Source organism: Nycticebus coucang, chromosome X, assembly GCF_027406575.1.
Source record: "Nycticebus coucang isolate mNycCou1 chromosome X, mNycCou1.pri, whole genome shotgun sequence".
Classification (NCBI taxonomy): domain Eukaryota; kingdom Metazoa; phylum Chordata; class Mammalia; order Primates; family Lorisidae; genus Nycticebus; species Nycticebus coucang.
In genome coordinates, this window is record NC_069804.1 from 129,079,890 (window position 1) to 129,104,975 (window position 25,086).

At 43.2% G+C, this 25,086-nt stretch overlaps 1 protein-coding gene across 1 annotated transcript; it reads right to left on the minus strand.

Annotated features, from left to right (window-relative positions):
* Positions 1–8,027: 8,027 nt before the first annotated feature.
* Positions 8,028–8,891, minus strand: LOC128577463 (cysteine and glycine-rich protein 2). Its single transcript, XM_053579698.1, has one exon. The coding sequence runs from the start codon at positions 8,838–8,840 to the stop codon at positions 8,259–8,261; it is 582 nt and encodes a 193-aa protein (XP_053435673.1). The 5' UTR covers positions 8,841–8,891; the 3' UTR covers positions 8,028–8,258.
* Positions 8,892–25,086: the final 16,195 nt, after the last annotated feature.

Sequence of the window (25,086 nt, forward strand, 5' to 3'; positions counted from 1 at the left end):
TTTTGTATGGAACCAGAAAAAAACCCGTATAGCTAAGGCAGTTCTTAGTAACAAAAATAAAGCTGGGGGCATCAGCATACCAGATTTTAGTCTGTACTACAAAGCCATAGTGCTCAAGACAGCATGGTACTGGCACAAAAACAGAGACATAGACACTTGGAATCGAATTGAACACCAAGAAATGAAACTAACATCTTACAACCACCTAATCTTCGATAAACCAAACAAGAACTTACCTTGGGGGAAAAACTCCCTATTCAATAAATGGTGTTGGGAGAACTGGATGTCTACATGTAAAAGACTGAAACTGGACCCACACCTTTCCCCACTCACAAAAATTGATTCAAGATGGATAAAGGACTTAAACTTAAGGCATGAAACAATAAAAATCCTCAAAGAAAGCATAGGCAAAACACTGGAAGATATTGGCCTGGGGGAAGACTTCATGAAGAGGACTGCCATGGCAATTGCAACAACAACAAAAATAAACAAATGGGACTTCATTAAACTGAAAAGCTTCTGTACAGCTAAGGAGACAATAACCAAAGCAAAGAGACAACCCACACAATGGGAAAGGATATTTGCATATTTTCAATCAGACAAAAGCTTGATAACCAGGATCTATAGAGAACTCAAATTAATCCACATGAAAAAAGCCAACAATCCCTTATATCAATGGGCAAGAGACATGAATAGAACTTTCTCTAAAGATGACAGGCGAATGGCTAACAAACACATGAAAAAATGTTCATCATCTCTATATATTAGAGAAATGCAAATCAAAACATCCCTGAGATATCATCTAACCCCAGTGAGAATGGCCCATATCACAAAATCTCAAAACTGCAGATGCTGGCGTGGATGTGGAGAGAAGGGAACACTTTTACATTGCTGGTGGGACTGCAAACTAGTACAACCTTTCTGGAAGGAAGTATGGAGAAACCTCAAAGCACTCAACCTAGACCTCCCATTCGATCCTGCAATCCCATTACTGGGCATCTACCCAGAAGGAAAGAAATCCTTTTATCATAAGGACACTTGTACTAGACTGTTTATTGCAGCTCAATTTACAATCGCCAAAATGTGGAAACAGCCTAAATGCCCACCAACCCAGGAATGGATTAACAAGCTGTGGTATATGTATACCATGGAATACTATTCAGCCATTAAAAAAAATGGAGACTTTACATCCTTCGTATTAACCTGGATGGAAGTGGAAGACATTATTCTTAGTAAAGCATCACAAGAATGGAGAAGCATGAATCCTGTGTACTCAATCTTGATATGAGGACAATTAATGACAATTAAGGTCATGGGGGGGAAGCAGAAAGAGGGATGGAGGGAGGGGGGTGGGGCCTTAGTGTGTGTCACACTTTATGGGGGCAAGACATGATTGCAAGAGGGACTTTACCTAACAATTGTAATCAGTGTAACTGGCTTATTGTACCCTCAATGAATCCCCAACAATAAAAAAAAAAAAAAAAAAATTTTTTTTTTTTTTTTTACTTTAGGCTGGGCATGGCGGCTAACGCCTGTAATCCTAGTGCTCTAAGAGGCCAATGCAGGTGGGTTGCTTGAGCTCAGGAATTGTAGACCAACCTGAGCAAGAGTGAGACCCAATCTCTACTAGAATCAGAGAAACTAGGCTGGCCTCCTGGGCGCCTGTAGTCGCAACTACTTGGGAGACCGAGGCAAGAGGATTGCTTGAGTCCAAGAGTTAGGTTGCTGTGAGCTACAATGGTAAACAAGTGAAACTGTCTCAAAAAAAAATTTTTTTTTTTTTGGTAGAGACAGAGTCTCACTTTATGGCCCTTGGTAGAGTGCCGTGGCCTCACACAGCTCACAGCAACCTCCAACTCCTGGGCTTAAGCGATTCTCTTGCCTCAGCCTCCCGAGTAGCTGGGACTACAGGCGCCTGCCACAACGCCCGGCTATTTTTTGGTTGCAGTTCGGCCGGGGCTGGGCTTGAACCCGCCACCCTCGGTATATGGGGCCGGCGCCTTGCCGACTGAGCCACAGGTGCCGCCAAAAAAAAAATGTTTTTTTTTTTACCTCGAAATAATTACAGATTCATAGGAGATTGCAAAGAAATGTGCAGAAAAGTTCTGTGTACTTTTCCCCTAGCCTTCCCTACTATTAACAACTTAACCCAAGTACTGATATTGGCACAATTCAGAGCTTATTCAAATTTCAGTAGTTGCATATGCATTTATTTGTGTCTTTTTTTTCTTTTTTTTGGATAGAGTCTCAAGCTGTCGCCCTGGGTAGAATGCTGTGGCGTCACAGCTCACAGCAACCTCAAACTTCAGGGCCCAAGCAATTCTCTTGCCTCAGCCTCCCAAGTAGCTGGGACTACAGGCGCCTGCCACAATGCCCAGCTATTTTTTGGCCCGGGCTGGATTCGAACCTGCCAGCTCCCATGTACGTGGCTGCTCCCCAGCCACCTGACCTACAGGCAGGGAGCCATCTTTTTTTTTTTTGACAGAATCTCAAGCTGTTGCCCTGGGTAGAGTGCTGTGGTGTCACAGTTCACAGCAACCTCAAACTCTTAGATTCAAGCGATTCTCTTGCCTCCCAAGTAGCTGGGACTACAGGTGCCCGCCACAATGCCCGGCTATTTTTTTGTTGCAGTTGTCATTGTTGTTTTTCAGCTGGCCTGGGTCGAGTTGGAACCCATCAGCCTCCGTGTATGTGGCCGGAGCCCTACCCACTGATCTACAGGGGCTGCCCAATTTATTTGTGTCTGTACTCATTGCAGTACAGTTTTATCACATGTATGGCCTTACATAACCACCACCACAATCAACATACTGAACTGTTCTATCACCCCTAAGAGTCTTTCAGAGTCTTTCAGAGATTTCATTTGTAATCACGCCAATCTCATTCCCTCCAATCCCTAATCCTGGCAACCAGGAATGTCTTCTCCATCTCTAAAATTATGCTACTCCTGAATGTTATATGTGTATAAATAAAATCAGGTGGTATGTGAGCTGTTAAGTTTGCCTTTCCTTTCACTCATCATAATGCCCTTGAGATCCATCCAAGTTGTTACACGTATAAATAATTCATTCTTTTTTTAATGTTAGGTAGTTTATTTAAACATCTACCTACTGAAGGGCATTTGGGTAGTTTCCAGGTTTTAACTATTATGAATAAAACTTCTATTAACATCCATATACAAGTTTCTACATGAAAGTAACTCTTCATTTCTCTGGGATAAATTCCAAGAGTGCAATTGCTGGATCATATGGTAAGTCTATTTTTAGATTTGAAAAGATCTGCCAAACTATTTTCCAGAATGGCTGCACTATTTTACATTCCCACCAGTAATGTATGAATAATCCAGTTTTTCCACATCCTTACAAGTATTTAGTATTATCACTATTTTTCCTTTTAGCCATTCTGATAGGTGTGTAGTTGTAGGGAGCCAGCCCCCATACGACCTATGTCTTTGGTGTTTGGTGGTGACGAGGGAATGAGGAAAATAAAGACAGAAAATAGAAATAGAGGGCGGCGCCTGTGGCTCAGTCAGTAAGGCACTGGCCCCATATACCGACAGTGTGGTGGGTTCAAACCGGCCCCGGCTGAACTGCAACCAAAAAAAAAAAAAAAATAGCCGGGCGTTGTGGCGGGCGCCTGTAGTCCCAGCTGCTCGGGAGGCTGAGGCAAGAGAATCACTTAAGCCCAGGAGTTGGAGGTTGCTGTGAGCTGTGTGATGCCATGGCACTCTACCGAGGGCCATAAAGTGAGACTCTGTCTCTACAAAAAAAAAAAGAAAAAGAAAAAGAAAATAGAAATAGAATAGAATTTATAGAGTGGGCCCAGGAGATCAAAGTCCTTCGTGTGAGAGACAGTGAAGACCTTAAACTCCGGATGCACTCAAAAAATAGTTTTTAGTTTGTATTATTTTTCTTGATTAGTTAATGGATGTTTGTAACAACAATAATATATATTATTTTTGCTGTTTTTCTTGTCTTAATTTTGGATTATCCACCCAATAACCCTTTAGTTATTTTTTTTAGTTTTTTGAGATAGAGCCTTAAGCTGTCGCCCTGAGTAGACTACTGTTGCATCACAGCTCACAGCAACTCCTGGGCTCAAGCGATTCTCCCACCTCCACCTCCCAAGTAGCTAGGACTACAGGTGCCCGCCACAACGCCCAGCTATTTTTTGGTTGTAGTTGTCATTGTTGTTTGGCAGGCCTGGGCTAGATTCGAACCTGCCAGCTCTGGTGGATGTGGCTGGTGCCTGAGCAACTTGAGCTACAGGCACTGAGCCTTCATTGTAGTTTTAAATTGTATTTCTCTAATGATAATTATGCAGAATATGTTTTCATCTGTTAATTTTCCATTTGTACATACGTCCTCTTTGATGAAATGTCTGTAAATATTGTTGGTCCACTTTTTTAGTATTTAAAAACATTATTATTTATATATAAGATGTACTATTTTAAATGTACATTTTAATGAGTTTTGACTAATGTGTACATCAATTTATTCACCACTGTATTTCCATCATCCCAAAAACCTCCGTCATGCCCCTTTTCAGTTAGTCTTCTCTGACCCCCTGCCCCAGGCAAATAATAATCTGTTTTTAATAGTGTAGATGTGGGTGGCCTGTGGTTCAGTGAGTAGGGCTCCGGCCTCATATAACGAGGGTGATGGGTTCAGAACTGGCCCTGGCCAAACTGCAACAAAAAAATAGCTGGGCATTGTGGCAAGTATCTGTAGTCTTAGCTGCTCGGGAGGCTGAGGCAAGAGAATCACTCTAAGCCCAGGAGCTGGAGGTTGCTGTGAGCTGTGACATCACAGCACTATACTGAGGGCGACAAAGTGAGACTGTCTCTAAAAAAAAAAAAAATTGTTGTAGATCTGCTTTCCTTTTTCTTAATTGAATTTTTTTTTTTTTTTTTTGGCTGGGGCTGGGTTTGAACCCTCCACCTCCGGCATATGGGACCGTGGCCCTACTCCTTGAGCCACAGGCGCCACCCAATTTAATTTTTTTTTTTTTTGTAGAGACAGAGTCTCACTGTACCGCCCTTGGGTAGAGTGCAGTGGCGTCACACGGCTCCCAGCAACCTCTAACTCTTGGGCTTACGTGATTCTCTTGTCTCAGCCTCCCTAGTAGCTGGGACTACAGGCGTCCGCCACAACGCCCGGCTATTTTTGTTGTTGTTGTTGTTGCAGTTTGGCCGGGGCTGGGTTTGAACCTGCCACCCTTGGCATATGGGGCCAGCGCCCTACTCACTGAGCCACAGGCGCCGCCCCAATTGAATTGTTTGTTGATTTTGATGTTGAGTTTGGGGGTTCGGGTTTTTTTTTTTTTTTTGAGACAGGATCTTGCTATGTTGCCCAGGCTGAAGTTCAATGTCTATTCATAGGCATGATTCCACTATTGATCAGTATGGGAGTTTTGACCCACACCACTTTCAACCTGGGCTGGTTGGTTCATCCTTCCTTACGCAACCTGGTGGTCCCGTTAAGGCCCACTCCCACTTCCAGGAGGTCACCATATTGACACTTGAACTTAGTGTGGACAGCCAATGGGCATAGTGTGATATGACTTAGAACTCCTGGACTTAAGTGATCCTCCTGCCTCAGCCTTGTGAGTAAGTGAAAGTACAGTGCATGCCACTGTGCCCAACCTTAACAGAATCTTTGGCAGGTAAAAATTTTAATGTGCTGGGTGGCACCTGTGGCTCAGTGAGTAGGGCACTGGCCCCATATACCAAGGGTGGCCGGTTCAAACCCGGCCCGGCCAAACTGCAACAACAGCAACAAAAATAGCTGGACATTGTGGCAGGTGCCTATAGTCCCAGCTACTCGGGAGACTGAAGCAAGAGAATCGCCTAAGCCAAAGAGCTGGAGGTGCTATGAGCTGTGATGCCACAGCACACTACTGAGGGCGACAAAGTGAGACTCTGTCTCTTAAAAAAAAAATTTAGGGCGGCGCCTGTGACTCAAAGGGGTACGGTGCCGGCCCCATATGCCAGAGGTTGCGGGTTCGGACCCCGAACCTGGCCAAAAACTGCAAAAAAGAAAATTTAATTTGTTGAGGTCCAAAATATCAAGTTTTCTTTTGAGACAGAGTCTCACTTTGTCAAGAGTGCTATGGTGTCATAGCTCACAGTGACCTCAAACTTTTGGGCTGAAGTGATCCTCTTGCCTCAGCCTCCCGAGAAGTTGGGACTATAGGCGCCTGGCACAACATTGGCTACTTTTAGAGATGAGGTCTCGCTCTAGCTCAGGCAGGTCTCCAACTCCTCAACTCAAGGGATCATTCTGCCTTGACGTCCCAGAGTGCTAGGATTACAGGCGTGAGCCACTGCACCTGGCCCAATTATCAAGTTTTCATTTTATTCATGTCATTTGCTGTCAATTCTAAACTGTTTAACTAGTCTTACCTAGGTCCCAAAGATTTTTTCTGTATTGTTTTTCAGAAGTATTGTAGTACTACATTTTACATTTATGTCTATTATCTCTTTTGAATTAATTTTTTTTTTGAGACAGAGCCTCAAGCTGTCGCCCCGAATAGAGTGCTGTAGCATCACAGCTCACAGCAACCTCCAACTCCTGGGTTCAAGCGATTCTCCCTAGTAGCTGGGACTACAGGTGCCTACCACAATGCCCGACTATTTTTTGTTGCAGTTTAGCCAGGGCCGGGTTTGAACCTGCCACCCTCGGTATACGGGGCCGGCGCCCTACTCACTGAGCCACAGGCGTCACCCCATACCTTTTTTAAAGATGTATTTCTTTTGTTGTTGTTGCAGTTTGGCTGGGGCTGGGCTTGAACCCATCACCCTCAGCATATGGGGCCAGCACCTTACTCACTGAGCCACAGGCACCACACTTAAAATCTATACCTTTGTGTAACCAGCATTACCTTACATATCTGTGTTTATATCTCTGTTATTGTTCCTAGTGTAATTTCAACTACTCATGCTAGTAATAACTTTTTTTTTGAGACAGAATCTCAAGGTGTCACCCTGGATAGAGTGCCATGGTGTCGTAGCTCACAGCAACCTCCAACTCTTGGGCTCAAGAGATCCTCTTGCCTCAGTTTTTCTATTTTTAGTAGAGACCGGGTCTCGCTTTTCCTCAGGCTGGTCTCCAACTCGTAACCTTGAGCAATCCACCTGCCTCGGCCTCCCAGAGTGCTAGGATTACAGGTGTGAGCCAGACAGGTGTGTACCTGATCTAGTAATAACTTTTGACCAAACTTTCATTTCATAGAAAAAAATAGAAGGTTGGGGCGGCGCCTGTGGCTCAGTCGGTAAGGTGCCGGCCCCATATACCGAGGGTCACGGGTTCAAACCCCGCCCCCGCCAAACTGCAACCAAAAATAGCCGGGCATTGTGGCAGGCGCCTGTGGTCCCAGCTACTCAGGAGGCTGAGGCGGGAGAATCGCTTAAGCCCAGGAGTTGGAGGTTGCTGTGAGCTGTGTGAGGCCACAGCACTCTACGGAGGGCCATAAAGTGAGACTCTGTCTCTACAAAAAAAAAAAAAAAAAAAGAAAAGAAAAAATAGAAGGTAAATAATTGAGAAATGTTTTACACTAGAATTTAATAAAACTAGAAAAGCTTATGAATGCATAACTTTGTACAATCTCACACTTATTTTTACACCTTAAAGTGTTAAAAAATGTCTGTTAACACAACTAAGATATAGTCATCCTACAGAATATGAAAAAAATGAAGCAATGTAAGTCAATTTGGAATTATGATTAGTAATCTTTATTTTTAGTAATCTATTTCTTTTAGAAATTATCCAGCAATCAAAGATGATTCATTAATTAGTTTTATTTGATACTGATCCAAGTGTTTAATTTACGAAGGAGATTGAAAATTATGTTCAAGCATCAGTGTAACCTGGCTTATTGTACCCTCAATGAATCCTCAACAATAAAAAAAAAAAAACAGGAAAAAAAAAAGAAAATTATGTTCAAGCTACAAAAAAGAATTACAGTTGATGTAAACAATTTGTCAGAATAATGATGAAATTTCCTGGAAGAGAAGTTTACATTTTTTTTTTTATTTTTTTTCAAGCTGAAGTTTTATTTAAAAAGAAATGGTTCTTAAAAACGCTGGAGAATAAAGCAAAAGGATACAGTGCTCTCTTCCTACAAGTTAGCCAGCCTATCCAGGAACAGGGTAACCATAAAATGCTGGTGGAATTTCACAGTAGTTTAGTGGTACAAGATCTGTGCCTAGAGTATGAAGAGATTCTCGGTGGGCGATGCTTAGTTCTGGGTTTTCATCTTCACTGAGCATGAACGAGAGCCCCTGCTCCTTGGCCATAGCCGAAGCCCTTGGGCCCAAAGTTCTTAGCATAGCATCCTTTACAATAGATTTCACCTTCTTTTTCAGTCAAAGTTGTCGATTCAAGACTCTTCCCACACTTGGCACATCGAAAGCAGTTTTTATGCCAGGGCTTCCCAGCTCCAATTATTTTCTCGGCAGCGTATACGGAATCCCCACACCGGGAACACTTCTCAGCACCTCCGTATTTCTGAGCAAATTTAGAAGTGTTTGGATTTGTTGTAGGCCTGTGAGGTTGAACACTCTCGGGCTTGATGCCGAGCCTCTCCCCGCGGTCCATGTTGAGCGTGCCCGCGCCCTGGCCATAACCATAGCCTTTTGGTCCATACTTCTTTCCGTAGCAGGATTTGCAGTAGATCTCTTCATCGTGAATCGCCACTGTTGTGCTGTCTAAATTTTTCCTGCAAACCATGCACAGAAAGCAGCAGCGGTGGAAGCTGCGGCCGTCGCACTGGGCCTCCTCGGCGTGGTACACGGTGCTCCCGCAGGCCCCACACTTGTTTCCACCGCCCCAGACAGGCATTTCGGGTCGGAGGCAGAGCCAGCAAGGCCGAACCAGACAGGGCGCCGACAGTCCAAGAGCCGAAGTTTACATTTTTATAATCTTGAAGATTATGTAAGAATAATGTTTGTTTGATTATTAAACCAAAAATAAGGGATAAGGAGTTCACATTAAGTACTATCTTTAGAAAATAAAAAAAGTTTCTCTTTTTTTTTTTTTTTGAGACAGAGTCTCACTATGTCTCCCTCAGTAGAGTGCTTTGGCATTACAGCTCACAGCAACCTCAGACTCTTGGGCTTAAGCAATTCTCTTGCCTCAGCCTCTCAAGTAGCTGGGACTACAGGTGCCTGCCACAATGCTCGGCTATTTTGTTGTTGTTGTTGCAATTCTCATTGTTGTTTAGCCGCCCCTGGCCAGGTTCTAATCTGCCAGCCTCCATGCATGTGGCCGGCACCATAACCACTGTGCTACAGGCACCAAGCCAAGAAAAAAGTGTTATAAAAGGAAAAGGTAGCTTTATTGTACTTAGTATACATTTTTAAAAAGACCTAGAGCTATTTTTTTTTTTTGTTAAAGTCTCAGTTTGTTGTCCTCAGTAGAGTGTTGTGGCATCATAGCTCACAGCAACATCAAACTCTTGGGCTCACAAGATCATCTTGCCTCAGCCTCTCCAGTAGCTGGGACTATAGGTGCCAGCCACCATATCCAACTAATTTTTCTTTTTCAAGTTGAGACAGGGTCTCGATCTTTCTCAGCCTGGTTTTGAACTCCTAAGGTTAGGTCATCCTCCTACCTGGGCCTCCCAAAATGCTAGAATTATAGGTGTGAAGCACCGTGCCTGGGCCTTTTTTTTTTTTTTTTGAGACACAGTCTCACTCTGCATCCTGGGTAGAGTGCCATGGTGGTGTCATACCTCACAGCAATCTCAAACTCTTGGGCTCAAGCAATCCTCTTGTCTCAGCCTCCTAAGTAGCTGGTACTACAGGTATGTACCACTATGCCAGCTAGATTGTTTTTTTTCTATTTTTAGTAGAGACAGCATCTCACTCTTGTTCAGACTAGTCTCCAACTTCTAAGCTCAAGCAGACCACCCACCTTGGCCTCCCAGAGTGCTAGGATTATAGGCGTGAGCCACTGCACCTGGCCAATAATCTACACTTTAACATGCAACCTCACTAAATGTGGAACTTTGAATAAATAGTAACGAGTTAAGCAAGTTATTAGCCTGGGTCCGCTAGCCTGGGGGTCAGCAATATAGCCTATGGGCCAATCTGGTCTTTTTTTCTTTCTTTTTTTTTTTTTTGTAGAGACAGAGTCTCACTGTACCACCCTTGGTAGAGTGCCGTGGCGTCACACGGCTCACAGCAACCTCTAACTCTTGGGCTTACGCGAGTCTCTTGCCTCAGCCTCCCGAGCAGCTGGGACTACAGGCGCCCGCCACAACGCCCAGCTATTTTTTTGTTGCAGTTTGGCCAAGGCTGGGTTTGAACCCTCCACCCTCGGCATATGGGGCCGGCGCCCCACTCACTGAGCCACAGGCGCTGCCCTGGTCTTTTTTTCTTTTCTTTCTTTTTTTTTTTTTTTTTGAGGCAGAGTCTCACTATGTTACCTTCAGTAGAGTGCTTTGATGTCTCAGCTCACAGCAACCTCAAACTTTTGGGCTTAAGCGATTCTTTTGCCTCAGCCTCCCAAGTAGCTGGGACTACAGGCACCCGCCACAACGCCCAGCTATTTTTTGGTTGTAGTTGTCATTGCTGTTTAACAGGCCTGGGCTGGGCTCGAACCTGCCAGCCTCAGGGTACGTGGCCAGTGCCCTACTCACTGAACTTTTCTTATTTGCATATGATTCATGCTGCAACAACGGAATTGAATACTTGTGACAGAGAACATATAGTCCACAAAGCCAAAAATATTTATTTTCTGAACCTTTATAGAAAAAGTTTTTTTATTTTTTTATTTATTTTTTTATTTTTTGTAGAGACAGAGTTTCACTTTATGGCCCTTGGTAGAGTGCCATGGCATCATACAGCTCACAGCAACCTCCAACTCCTGGGCTTAAGCGATTCTCTTGCCTCAGCCTCCCGAGTAGCTGGGACTACAGGCGCCCGGCTATTTTTTGGTTGCAGTTCAGCCGGGGCTGGGTTTGAACCCACCACCCTCGGTATATGGGGCCGGCGCCTTACCGACTGAGTCACAGGCGCCACCCAGAAAAAGTTTTTTCATTGCTGTCCTAGATGATCTTTGGGTTACATTGACTTTATGGCATTGAAAATATGTGCCCCTCTCCAAAATCTTTTTGCACTATTCTAAGTTTCAAATAATTTTTCTAATACTGCTCTGATTCTGCTTTGGTGGAAATTCTCTCCCTCTTTTGGGTTCATGTATTTATTTGTAACTTTCTTATATCATTATATTATGGTACTCTGATCCTTTTTCTGCTACATTTAAGCTTATTGAGAGCATGTTGTTCAACATTGTATCTGTTGTAACATTTAGCACAGTGCCTTTCAAATTGTAGATGCTCAATAAACCTTTGTTGAAATGATTTGAATCAACTCTTAAACAGGAATGTGAAGGTTCAGGGAAGCCTGGAGGGTGGAATTGCTCAGGGAAGACTGCAGGTATGGATAGGTGAGAGATAAACGAGGTCTGATGTAAAATAATATAAATGCAAAATGTTACAAAATCTCTTGCTAAATTTATTATCCTCAAGGACCCAAACACTTATCGATAATGTGCCATAGTTTCTTCATCTCTATGATATAATTATTATTTGTCAGTTACCTAACTATCTGGAACATGTCCTAGTTTGTTTGTATTGCTATAAAGGAATACATTGGGCTGATTAAGTTATAAAGAAAGGATATTTATTTGGTTCACAGTTTTTCAGGCTATACAAGAAGCATGGCACCAGCATTTACTTCTGATGAGGTCTTCAGGGTGCTTCAACTCCTGGTGGAAGGCAATGGGGAGCCAGTATGTGCAAAGATGACATGGTGAAAAAAGAAGCAAGGAGGGCTCGGCGCCTGTGGCTCAAGCGGCTAAAGTGCCAGCCACATACACCTGAGCTGGCGGGTTCGAATCCAGACAAACAACAGTGACGGCTACAACCAAAAAATAGCCGGGCATTGTGGTGGGCGCCTGTAGTCCCTGCTACTTGGGAGGTGGAGGCAGGAGAATTGCTTGAGCCCAGGAGTTGGAAGTTGCTGTGAGCTGTGATGCTACAGCACTCTACCTAGGGCGATAGCTTGAGGCTCTATCTCAAAAAAAAAAAAAAGCAAGGAGGAGAGGGGAGGAAGATGTCAAGCTCTTTTTAACAACTGGCTCTCTTTGGAATTGATAGAACAAGAACACACTTATTACTGTGAAGATGACATGAAGTCCTTCATGAGAGATCTGTACCCATGACCCAAACACTTCCTACTAGGCTCCACTTCCAACTTTAGGGTTCAAATTGCAGCATGAGGTTCAGAGGGTTAAATGTCCAAACTATGCAGAATGTCACTAGATTCAGAATAAATAATTTGGATTTTATTAGGACTTGTTCTTACTGAAAATTAACACATTTGGCAATAAAAGTTTATCCAGTACTGGGCGGCGCCTGTAGCTCAGTGGGTAGGGCACCAGCCACATAAACTGAGGCTGGCGGGTTCCAACCCGGCTGGGCCTGCTAAAACAATGACAACTGCAACAACAACAAAATAGCCAGGCGTTGTGGCAGGAACCTGTAGTCCCAGCTACTCGGGAGGCTGAGGCAAGAGAATCACTTAAGCCCAAGAGTTTGAGGTTGTGATGCCACAGCTCTTTACCCAGGGCGACGGCTTGAGACTCTGTCTCAAAAATGAAGAAAAAGGTTAGCCAGTATTGACAGTGGCAAATTGCAGAAACCTGGTGTATGTAAGAATACATTCCAATTAAAAACATATTGTGGGGCGGCGCCTGTGGCTCAGTCGGTAAGGCGCCGGCCCCATATACCGAGGGTGGCGGGTTCAAACCCGGCCCCAGCCGAACTACAACCAAAAAAAAAAAAAAAATAGCCGGGCATTGTGGTGGGCGCCTGTAGTCCCAGCTACTTGGGAGGCTGAGGCAAGAGAATCGCTTAAGCCCAGGAGTTGGAGGTTGCTGTGAGCTGTGTGAGGCCACAGCACTCTACCGAGGGCCATAAAGTGAGACTCTGTCTCTACAAAAAAAACAAACAAACAAAAAAAAAAAAACATATTGTGACAAAGGAATTTTTGTTATTTTTACATGTAACATGTAGTCTAGAAGATATATAGTTGACCCTTGAAGAATGTGGTTGTTATGGCCCTCAACCCTTGTGCAGTTGAAAATTTATGTATAACTTCTTTTTCTTTTTTTGAGACAGAGTCTCACTTTGTCACCCTTGGTAGAATGTAGTGGTGTCACAGCTCACAGTAACCGCAAACTCTTGGGCTTAAGCAATCCTCTTGCCTCAGTTTTTCATTTTTAGTAGAGACAGGGTCTCGAGCTTACTCAGGCTGGTCTCGAACTTGTGAGCTCAGGCAATTCACCTACTTTGACCTCCCAGAGTACTAGGGTTATAGGAGTGAGCTACTGCACAGACTGTGTGTATAACTTTTGATTCCCCCCAAATTTAACTACTAATAAGCTACCATCGACTGGAAGCATTACTGATAACATAAACAATAAAGGAACACATATTTTACATGTTATATATATCATATACCACTTTCTTCCAATAAAGTAAGCTAGAGAAAATATTATTTGAAAAATCATGAGGAAGAGAAAATATATTTACTATTCATTAGATGGAAGTGAGTCATCATAAAGCACTTCATCCTCATTAGCTTCATATGAGTAGGTTGAAAAGGGGGAGGAGGAGGAGAGATTGGTCTTGCTGTCTCAAGCCTGGCAGAGGCGGAAGAAGTGGAGGAGGTGACATGGGACACAGGAGTGGCAAGAACAGAACATTTGGGTAGTTTAGGAAGACAAATAGATTGAATGTTACCTTGACTCCCCTAAACGTTCCATGTCACCATACAAATTATACTTAGTAAATATAATTTGAATTAAATGGAAATATAATTTAATCCTATCATGGAGGATTAGGAGGTGGCTAAGCAGCAAATGCTTTTATTTTTATCTTGTAAATGAGAAGTTTGAGTGTAGCCTTACTGTCATTAGGCTTTGACCCTACCTCATCTGAAATTGGGCCAAATATTTCTGTAAAGAAACACTAGAAATAGGAAACATACTATTTCAGGTAGAGATATACATAAAATGAATGAGTTTTTCTTTTCTTTTTTTTTTTAAAGGTAGAACCTAGCATTTTATTTAGATCTTCATTGAACTGTCAGAACTGAGAACCAGACATACATAACAAACCTTCAAAAAATAGATCCTGAAAGGCACTTCCTGCTTAGGGCAAGCAATCATGAAATAGCATGTAAATAAGCTGGCTTCTCTGTATCACACTAGTCAAGTCAGCTTTCTCCATGGCCAGCTGCACCAGCTCTGCTGGCCCTTCTGTTAACACCAGCCAGACCCCCTGTAGGTCTAACCGAAGGTTTTTCTGTAGGACACCTTGGCTTACCTGGGAATGCTGGAAACATGTTAAAGGAATCATAGTGTTGAGAGAAAAGAAACTTTTAAGAGCTGCCCTTCGAGGTGATGGCTTCTCTGTAGTTACGCCATACCCCAGAATACAATAAATAAGCAATTAGAAAACATTCGAGTAGGCTGGGCACCTGTAGCATAGTGGTTATGGCACCACCCACATACACCTAGGCTGGCCCAATTCGAACCTGGCCTGGGTCAGCTAAAACAAAAATGAAACTGCAGGGTGGCGCCTGTGGCTCAGGGAGCAGGGTGCAGGCCCCATGTACCGAGGGTGGCAGGTTCAAACCCAGCCCCGGCCAAACTGCAACAACAAAAAAAAATAGCCGGGCATTGTGGCGGGCGCCTGTAGTCCCAGCTACTCGGGAGGCTGAGGCAGGAGAATCGCCTAAGCCCAGGAGTTGGAGGTTGCTGTGAGCTGTGTGACGCCACGGCACTCTACCAAGGGCAATAAAGTGAAACTCTGTCTCTACAAAAACAAAACAAAACAAAACAAAACAAAAACAAAAATGAAACTGCAACAAAAAATTAGCCGGGCCCTGTGGCCGGTGCCTGTAGTCCCAGCTACTTGGGAGGCAGAGGCAAGAGAATCACTTAAGGCCAAGAGTTTGAGGTTGCTGTGAGCTGTGAGGCCACGGCAGTCTACTGAGGGCAACAAAATGAGATTCTATCTCAAAAAAAAAAAAAAGAAAAGAAAGAAAGAAAAAGAAAAGAAAACATTCAAGTATGAAGGGATTTCCTCCTCTCTGCCAAAAGCACTGCTCTCTAAAGAAAGCTGGTTTCTCTGTAGCCACACCAGCTGTTCACAAAGATCACTGAACTTGGTTTTGAAAATAAAACAAAGTTAAAACCCTGGGAGGAGTTATTGTGTAGTGTGGAGTACTCAGGCTTTCTTTCTTTTTTTTTTTTTCAGACAAAGTCACAAGTTGTCACCCTGTGTAGAGTGCTGTCGCATCACAGCTCATAGCAACCTCCAGCTCTTGAGCTTAAGTGATTCTCTAGCCTCGGCCTCCCAAGTAGCTGGGACTACAGGCACCCGCCACAATGCTCGGCTATTTTGGTTGTACTTGTCGTTTGGCAGGCTGGGCAGAATTTGAACCCGCCAGCCTCGGTGTATGTGGCTGACACCCTAGCCCCTTGAGCTACAGGCACCGAGCCTCAGGTTTTCTTATAAAGTAAAAAAAAAAGGTTATATAGTACCAAAGTGTGCAACCTACAGACCTTCAGGTACTGCCCCGTGACTTCTCTGTATGACATCACAAGGGTGCCAAGTGCTTGTTTTTCTAGAACTAAGAGTTGGTGAAGTTTGGCTAGTGCTTAAACCATGCATAGGATTGGTTTACTAAATAGAAACCTTCTTACGTCCTCCAAAAGACAGCTGAAAGTGGAGAAATATCTATTTGTGCTATTAAAGAGGTGGCAGTTAAGAGCATAAGCACCAGGGAGATGGTTTAATGGTAACTGCCTTTTTTTTGATGTCAGGCTAGAGCTCCAACTGGGAACTTGCATTACATGCAAGATTGACTGGATAGGGAAGACTCCCTGACAAAGAGCTACATAATTAGAAATGGATCAAGTTACAGGGAGAGTAAGGGGAAGGCTTCACATTCATAATAGAGCTCAAGACATTACAAATTCACTCTGACAGGGCTATGCCATTGCCAGACAGAGGCTATAGTGGAACTACAGGTACTTTATGTGCACATTACAAGGACATTTTTAGCATCTGGTGGGAAAGTTAATGCAATTAGGACTTTGGAGCCCTGGGTGATAGGGCACAAAGGTTCGATTTCAAAGCTTTATTTACTACACTGTTGTTTCTAGGCAGTTACATGGATCACCTATGCTCGCTAAATTCATTATGATGGTGAACAAAACACATAGGGACAGAATAGCAAGCCCAACTTACAGTCCCCCACAAAAGCTAAAATTCATGTTGTTAACTAGAGTGACTGCAACTGATCAGGAGCTGAAAGAAGACTGAAAAATTTAGGATGAAGGGCCCTTTCCCTTAGAGCTTGAAGACTTCTCTGTAGCCTACGCCAAGTCTGGGGAAAAAAGGCTAGCACTCTCTTTCTCTTTTTTTTTTTTGAGACACAGTCTCACTATGTCACTCTGGGTAGAGTGCCATGGCATCACAGCTCACAACAACCTCAAACTTTTGGGCTTAAGCGATTCTCTTGCGTCAGCCTCCCAAGTAGCTGGGACTACAGGCGCCCGTCACAATGCCCGGCTATTTTTTTGTTGTTGTTATTGTTGTAATTGTTGTTTAGCAGGCCTGGGCCGGGCTCAAACCCACTCGTCCTGGTGCATGTGGCTGGCACCCTAACCACTGAGCTACAAGCACTGAGCCAACACTTTCAATATTTAAGCTTTTGGGGCACTTCCCATGGGAAACTGTCCCTACCGAAGTGGCATAGGCTGCAGTGCTCTGATAAATTGGTTTCTTCATATCCAATGACCCTAGGGGGAGATCAAAATTCTTCTTCACAATCTCTGATGGCTCTCTCTCATTCTTCTGATAGGTACCATAATGGAAAATGGAGATAGACAATGCATGAGAAACTCCAATAGCATAAGAGACCTGAACAAGAACCCTCCTGCAGGCGGCGCTATGGCTCAGTAGGCAGGGCTCTGGCCACATACACCGAGGCTGGCAGGTTTGAAGTGGGGGGGCAGCTAAAACAACTACAACTGCAGCTCAACCCCTGTACCTCAAGCGGCTCAGGCGGCCAGCCATATACACCAGAGGTGGTGGGTTCGAATCCAGCCCGGCCTGCCAAACAACAATGACAACTACGACCAAAAAATAACCGGGCTTTGTGGCAGGCACCTATAGTCCCAGCTACTTGGGAGGCTGAGGCAAGAGAATCACTTAAGCCCAGGAGTTGGAGGTTGCTGTGAGCTGTGATGCCACAGCACTCTACTCAGGATGACAGCTTGAGGCTCTGTCCAAAAAAAAAAAAAAAAAAATGACAACTGCAACAACAACAAAACAACTGGGCGTTGTGGTGGGAGCCTGTAGTCCCAGCTACTTGGGAGGCTGAGGCAGGTGAATTGCTTAAGCCCAAGAGTTTGAGGTTGCTGTGAACTGTGATGCTATAGCACTCTACGCAGAGCGACAGCTTGAGATTCTGTCTCAAAAAAAAAAAAAAAAACCTCCTGCACAGACCTCCTTTTTTTTTTTTTTTTTTTGTAGAGACAGAGTCTCACTTTATGGCCCTCAGTAGAGTGGGCCAGCAACCTCCAACAGCAACCTCCAACTCCTGGGCTTAAGTGATTCTCTTGCCTCAGCCTCCCGAGTAGCTGGGACTACAGGCGCCCACCACAACACCCAGCTATTTTTTGGTTGCAGTTGAGCAGAGGCTGGGTTTGAACCCGCCACCCTCGGTATATGGAGCCGGCGCCTTACCGACTGAGCCACAGGCGCTGCCCCTGCACAGACCTCCTTTAACAAGGGATTTTGCCACCAATGAAAAGCATAAGCAGCTGAACAGTGCACCTTAGTATAATCCTTTCCTGAAAAGGCCCCTCCTCCATGAACTCCTCAATCACTGTTAAGTGTCCACAGTGATTTTCCCAGCCAGTCAAATCAGCATCACCCTGAGGCCCACCAATAATGAATGTGCCACTTGGCTGTGGCACAGAGTCTCATTATGTCACCCTTGGTAGAGTCTCATTATGTCACCCTTGGTAGAGTGCTGTGGCATCACAGCTCACAGAAACCTCAACCTCTTGGGCTAAAGTGATTCTTTTGCCTCAGCCTCCGAAGTAGTACAGGCATCCTCCCCAGTGCCCAGCTATTTGTTTGTTTGTTTAGCAGGGCCAGGTTCAAACCCACCAGCCCTGGAGCATGTGGCCAGCACCCTAACCATGAACTCTGGATGCCGCCTCTGTGAAAGGTTTTAAAAATTTTTTCTATAGCCGGGTGCTGTGGCAGGCGCCTGTAGTCCCAGCTACTCGGGAGGCTGAGGCAAGAGAATCGCTTAAGCCCGGGAGCTGGAGGTTGCTGTGAGCTGTGTGAGGCCACGGCACTCTACCAAGGGCCATAAAGTGAGACTCTGTTTCTACAAAAAAAAAAAAAAAAATTTCTAAAGGATTGTTCAGTTAATGCAGATACTAGCTCTTTTTTTTTTAAAGTAATTAAATGGGTCAATCATTTCAGATATTAAGGGAGAATATGACTAGTTGATTTCACAGTTAACAATTTAACTTCAATAAAAAACAGCTCATAGTTTTCTCCATGGGCTTGTCTGAAACAAATGAATACCAATTAAAGTATAATCTTTCCACTGGGATTTAGACCATAATTTTTCTAATTACGGTGTAAATCCCTCAATGAAAAAAAAATCCTGCATCTTTAAAGAAGTACTTCCCAACAGAAATCTTATATCTTGTAGAACACTCATTATTATACATTTCTCAATATCTTTGCCAAAGGAAACATGCATCATTCAGTGCATTAAAATAATAGAGGTGAAGGAAAAGATAAACTACATTAGAACCAAGTAAAAGCATTGGGTATATGAAATAACTCATTTGATTTTATACGTGATTTTGCTTCAATAAATTTCATGTGGTTTTTTAAATCTGTTTTCTGTAATTGGGTAAAATTAAATGAACCTTATTTCTTTTTTTTTTTTTTGTAGAGACAGAGTCTCACTTTATGGCCCTCAGAAGAGTGCCGTGGCATCACATAGCTCACAGCAACCTCCAGCTCCTGGGCTTAAGCGATTCTCTTGCCTCAGACTCCCGAGCAGCTGGGACTACAGGCGCCCGCCACAACGCCCAGCTATTTTTTTGTTGCAGTTTGGCCGGGGCTGGGTTTGAACCCGCCACCCTCGGCATATGGGGCCGGCACCCTACTCACTGAGCCACAGGCGCCGCCCAAATGAACTTTATTTCATAAACATAGTACACTCTTTTTCTTCTCATGTAGTTTACTGTTTGTAGAAATGGATTTATTCCTCCTAATACATTGGGCAGCAACATAAATCAATAGCCCCTAGAATATTGGCAAGCCTATATGTAGTAATTGAACTAGACATTGACAGAATCTTTTCATTCATACTGATTACAATAGCTTAATTATTTGTGTGGTGATTTGCAAATATTAGTTTGCTGAAATCAATTGATCTCTATGTGATTATTTATTCATTTTATTCACTTAGACATGGAGTATGGATTCTTCATTAAAATGAAAGAATGTTATATATATTTTATGAAATCCACTTTAAATAAATATAAATTGTCAATTATTACATAAACAATGGTTAAAAACTCCAAAAATACTAATTATCATATACTCAGCTTTTCTCAGTTTTTTTTTTGAGACAGAGCCTCAAGCTGTCGCCCTGGGTAGAGTGCTGTGGCATCACAGCTCACAGCAACCTCCAACTCCTGGGCTCAAGCAATTCTCTTGCCTCCATCTCCCTAGTAGCTGGGACTACAGGTGCCCGCCACAATGCCTGGCTATTTTTTGGTTGCAGCATCATTGTTGTTTGGCAGGCCCAGGCTGGATTCGAACCTGCCAGCTCAGGTATATATATATGGCTGGTGCCTTAGTCGCTTGAGCCAAGGCGCTAAGTCAGCTTTTCTCAGTTTTAAGTCAAAGTTTGACATATCACCATGACAGTTATAATAATTACACTTATGCATGTCTCTGTACTGGGTATCATTTGAAGACAGTAAGATAAAATGGATTTGATGGCACCTGTGGCTCAAAGATTAGGGCACTGGCCCCCTATGCCAGGGCCGGGCTTGAACCTGCCACCCCTGGTATATGGGGCTGGCACCCTACTCCTTGAGCCACAGGCACCACCCTCTAGATGTTTATAAGCTATGAATATCACCATTGACACAGACCTGAATGCTTCTTTGTATCAAATGTTCTCATCACATCACAGAATTAGAAGAGAAATCATCTAGTCCAGAAGTTCTCAACCTCTGGGTTGTGACCCCTTTGGGGATTGAATGACCCTTTCACAGGGGTCACCTAAGACCATCCTGCATATGAGATATTTACATTGTGATTCATAACAGTAGCAAAATTAAAGTAATGAAGTGGCAATGAAAATAATTTTATGGGCTTGGCGCCTGTAGCTCAAGCAGCTAAGGCACCAGCCACATACATCAGAGCTGGTGGGTTCGAATCCAGCCAGAGCCTGCCAAACAACAATAACAACTCCAACCAAAAAATAGCCGGGCGATATGGTGGTTGCCTGTAGTCCCAGCTACTTGGGAGGCTGAGGCAAGAGAATAGCTTGAGTCCGGGAGTTGGAGGTTGCTGTGAGCTGTGATGCCACAACATTCTACCCAGGGTGGCAACTTGAGGCTCTGTCTCAAAAAAAAATGAAAATAATTTTATAGTTGGGGGTCAGCACAACATGAGGAACTGTATTAAAGGGTCAAAAGTTGAGAACCACTTATCTAGTCCAACTTGTCACTCACTTCTCCTCTCAAATCTCACTTGTAGGGCGCCTGTAGTCCGGCGCCCTACAAGTGAGCAAGAGAATTGCTTAAGCCTAAGGGGTTGAGGCTGCTGTAAGCTGTGACGCCATGACACTACCAAGGGTAACATAGTGAGACTCTATCTCAAAAAAAAAAAAAAAAAACAACAAAACTCACTTATAATTTGATTGGTAAGCAGTGTCACATAAAAGAAAATGGGTTTTGGAGTTACATCTGAATTCAAATTCAAGCTGTACCATTCATCAGTTTTGTTATTTAACACTATTTAACATGGATTTTTTTTTTTTTTTTTTTGCAGTTTTTGGCCAGGGCTGGGTTTGAACCCACCACCTCTGGCATATGGGGCCGGCGCCCTACTCCATTGAGCCACAGGCGCCGCCCAACATGGATCTTTATTTCCTATTCTGTAGACTAAAATTGATGACGATGTTTGCCTTGGCTAATATTTATTGAAGCAGTTGTTATGTAGTAGGCCATTTTCTTTTACATAGTAAATACTTACATTGTAGCCACCCTTCCTTGTCTCTCATAATTAGGGTTTCCTAAAAAATATGTGTTAATTGCCTATCATAACCTATAATACTTTGTTTGCCAGAAAATGACCAATAGGACTATACCTAAAATATGTAAGAGCTGAAGTTTGTCTTTAGCTCATTCTTCTCCTTGCAAACACCAAACAGATGAGTGAGGGAAAAAATAATTTTGATTTAAAGCAGTGGTCTGTAGACTTTGATTGCAAGACCCTAAGTTTGAGCATATCACCCTAAATTGAGTTACAATTAATATACATTTATTATTGTACTATTACATTCATTGTAAAACATAAAAAATTAGAATTGTAGGGCCAGGTGCAATGGCTCGTGCCTGTAATCCTAGCACTCTGGGAGGCTGAGGTGGGTGGACTGCCTGAGCTCATAGGTTTGAGACCAGCCTGAGCAAGAGTAGGACCCACCCCGTCTCTAAAAATAGCCAGGTGTTGTGTCAGGGGCCTGTAGTCCCAGCTACTTGGGAGGCTGGGACAAGAGAATAGCTTGAGCCCAGGAGTTTGAGGTTGCTGTGAGCTATGATGCCACGGCATTCTATAGAGAGTGACGAAGTGAGACTCTGTCTCAAAAAAACAAAAAATAAAACTTAGAATTGTAAAACAAGATAAAAAAACAAACCTAAATACAAGGAACTGCTATCCAGAACATATAGAGAATACTTATGTGTCAACATTAGAAAGATAAATAGCCCAATTTAAAAATGGTCAAAGAAATTGGTTTGTGCCAAGAATACATAATGTGAAGATGATAGTCTTGCTGGGCTCGGTGGCTCACGCCTGTAATCCCAGCACTTGGGAGGCAGAGGTGAATTGCCTGAACTCACAGATTTGTGACCAAATCTGAGTGAGACGCCATCTTTGAAAAATAGCCAGGAGTTGTGGCAGGTGCCTATAGTCCCAGCTATTTGGGAGGCTGAGGCAAGAGGATCTCTTGAACTCAGGAGTTTGAGGTTGCTGTGAGCTAAGACGCCACAGCACTCTACCAAGGGGGACCAAGTGAGACTCTTGTCTCAAAAAAAAAAAGAAAGAAAGAAAGAAAGAAAATGATACTCTTCAATAAATGATGCTGGGAAACTTGGATATCCACGTGCAGAAGTATGATGAATATAGACTTCTCTCACATCTGTACAAAAATCAACTGCAATTGTATTAAAAACTCAAATTATGACTCAGCACCCGTAGCACAGTGGTTACGGCGCCAGCCACATTCACCAAGGGTGGCAGGTTTGAATCCAGCCCAGGCCAGCTAAACAACTGCAACAAAAAAATAGACGGGCATTGTGGTGGGCGTCTGTAGTCCCAGCTGCTCGGGAGGCAGAGGCAAGAGAATCAATTAAGCCCAAGAATTTGAGGTGGCTGTTAACTGTGACACTACGGCACTCTACTGAGGGCAACACAGTGAGACTCTGTTTCAAAAAAAAGATATGTCTGGGATAGGAAATGAGAAAGAATAGATTATTGACTGCCTGGATATTGAGTAAAGGAATAATGGGGGTGACTGCTGACGGAAATGGGGTACCTTTGTGAAGTAATGAAAATGTTCTAAAATCAGATTATAGTGATGGTTGCACAAATCTGATTATGGTGAAAATCATTGACTTTCGAACTTAAAGCCAGTGAATTTTATATGTAAATTACATCCCAATAAAGCTGTTTTAAGAAATGAAATAAAAACAAAATAAAATTTAAAAATATAAATGGCAGTATATCAATTTTTTTTCCTCGTGCTCCATGATCTTGTTCACACCCTAGGGTACACACTATGCTTTGGAAACCTCTAGTCTAAAGGTCCTTCTCAGTGAACCTGAACATCACCTTATATTGGTTGCTAACATTTCAGGTAGGAAAAAATGTCATCCCCCCCTTTAACGATTGAGAACTAAATAGCAAGGGCAGCGCCTGTGGCTCAAAGGAGTAGGGTGCTGGCCCCACATGCTGGAGGTGGTGGGTTCAAACCCACCCCTGGCCAAAAACTGCAAAAAAATAAAAAATAAAAAATAAGAGAACTAAATAGCAAAATGTTGGAGGAGGAAAATTAACAATGCTTAATTGGACTTTAGTTGACCTTTAATTCATTTCCCTGTTGGGCTTATTTTCCCCCTTGAGCAAGGATATATAACATCTTAACCAATTCTATTTTGATCAAGCAAATTAATGTGATCTTGGGCGTCCCCTGTGGCTCAAGGAGTAGGGCGCCGGCCCCATATACTGGGGGTGGTGGGTTCAAGCCCGGCCCCAGCCAAAACAAACAAACAAAAAAAAACCCAAAAAAACAAATTAATGTGATCTAAAGGATGGTAAACCCATGATCAAACTTCCACTTATTGTTTTGCTAGTGGTTGCTGCAAATATTCAGAGACTTGAGAATGACTCAGGACTCTATACCAAACTCATTTATACTATGTTCAGTAATTGCCATCAAAAGTGAATTTGCATAACTCGAGTCAACATAGGATTGTATCATTCATTCATTCTTTTTTTGGTGACAGAGTCTCACTACGTCACACTTGGTAGAGTGCTATGGCATCACAGCTCACAGCAACCTCAAACTCTTGGGTTTAAGCAATTCTCTTGCCTCAGCCTCCCAAGTAGCTGGGACAGCAGGCGCCCACCACACTGTCTGGCTATTTTTTTGTTGCAGTTGTCATTGTTGTTTAGCTGGCCCAGGCCAGGTTTGAACCCACCACCCTCAGTGCATGTGGCTGGTGCCGTAACCACTGTCCTATAGGAGCTGAGCCTGTATCATTCTTCTAAAAGTATCTATCTCTATTACTAAGCGAGCCCGTATCATTCTTTTTAAAGTATCTATCTCTAGTACTAATTTTCCTTTGGCTCCCTTCCAACTACAATGCTTTTACACAGATTGTACATTGTAAATTGCTGAATGAGTCTAAGGACACTTATATAGCATTCTGCAAGTTAAGATTTTTTTTTTTCTTTGAGACAGAGTCTCACTGTCTCGCCCTGGTTAGGTGCTGTGGCATCACAGCTCACAGCAACCTCCAGCTCTTGGGCTTAAGCGATTCTCTTGCCTCAGCCTCCCAAGTAGCTGGGACTACAGGCACCTGCCACAGTGCCTGACGATTTTTAGAGATGAGATCTCGCTCTTACACAGGCTGATCTCCCACCTGTGAGCTCAGGCAATCCACCTGCCTTGGCGTCCCAGAGTGCTAAGATTACAGGCATGAGCCACTGCACCCAGCTTAAGATATATTTTATAAACATCTACTTAAAGTTCTTACAAATACTAGAAAAATGGAAAAGTACTGGAGTATATGAAAATTCTCTACACTAATGGTGCACTGTTTTGTGAACAACATAATTTCATTTAAGGAAAATATTGTGAAATCAATGAATTGCTTTGAATGGACAACTTTGCTAATTTCACTTATGTAGAGAAATAATCATAAGTATATGCATGTCAGACACCAGATTTTATTTTTGCATTTAACATATTTTTATTTATATTATACATAAGAAAATCTGAATTCAGCATTTTTTTTTTACTGATTTGAGATAGGATTTTGTGGCAGCTCAGTTGAAGATCAGGAATTGAAAAGAGTTAGACTCTCTCGGCAACAATTTCACATTTATGCATGACTTAAAATGCTGTCCAGGGCGGCGCCTGTGGCTCAAGGAGTAGGGTGCCGGTCC

Excerpts from the sequence above, each read along its gene's own strand:
- LOC128577463 (XM_053579698.1), bottom strand. The coding sequence starts at position 8,840 with ATGCCTGTCTGGGGCGGTGGAAACAAGTGTGGGGCCTGCGGGAGCACC.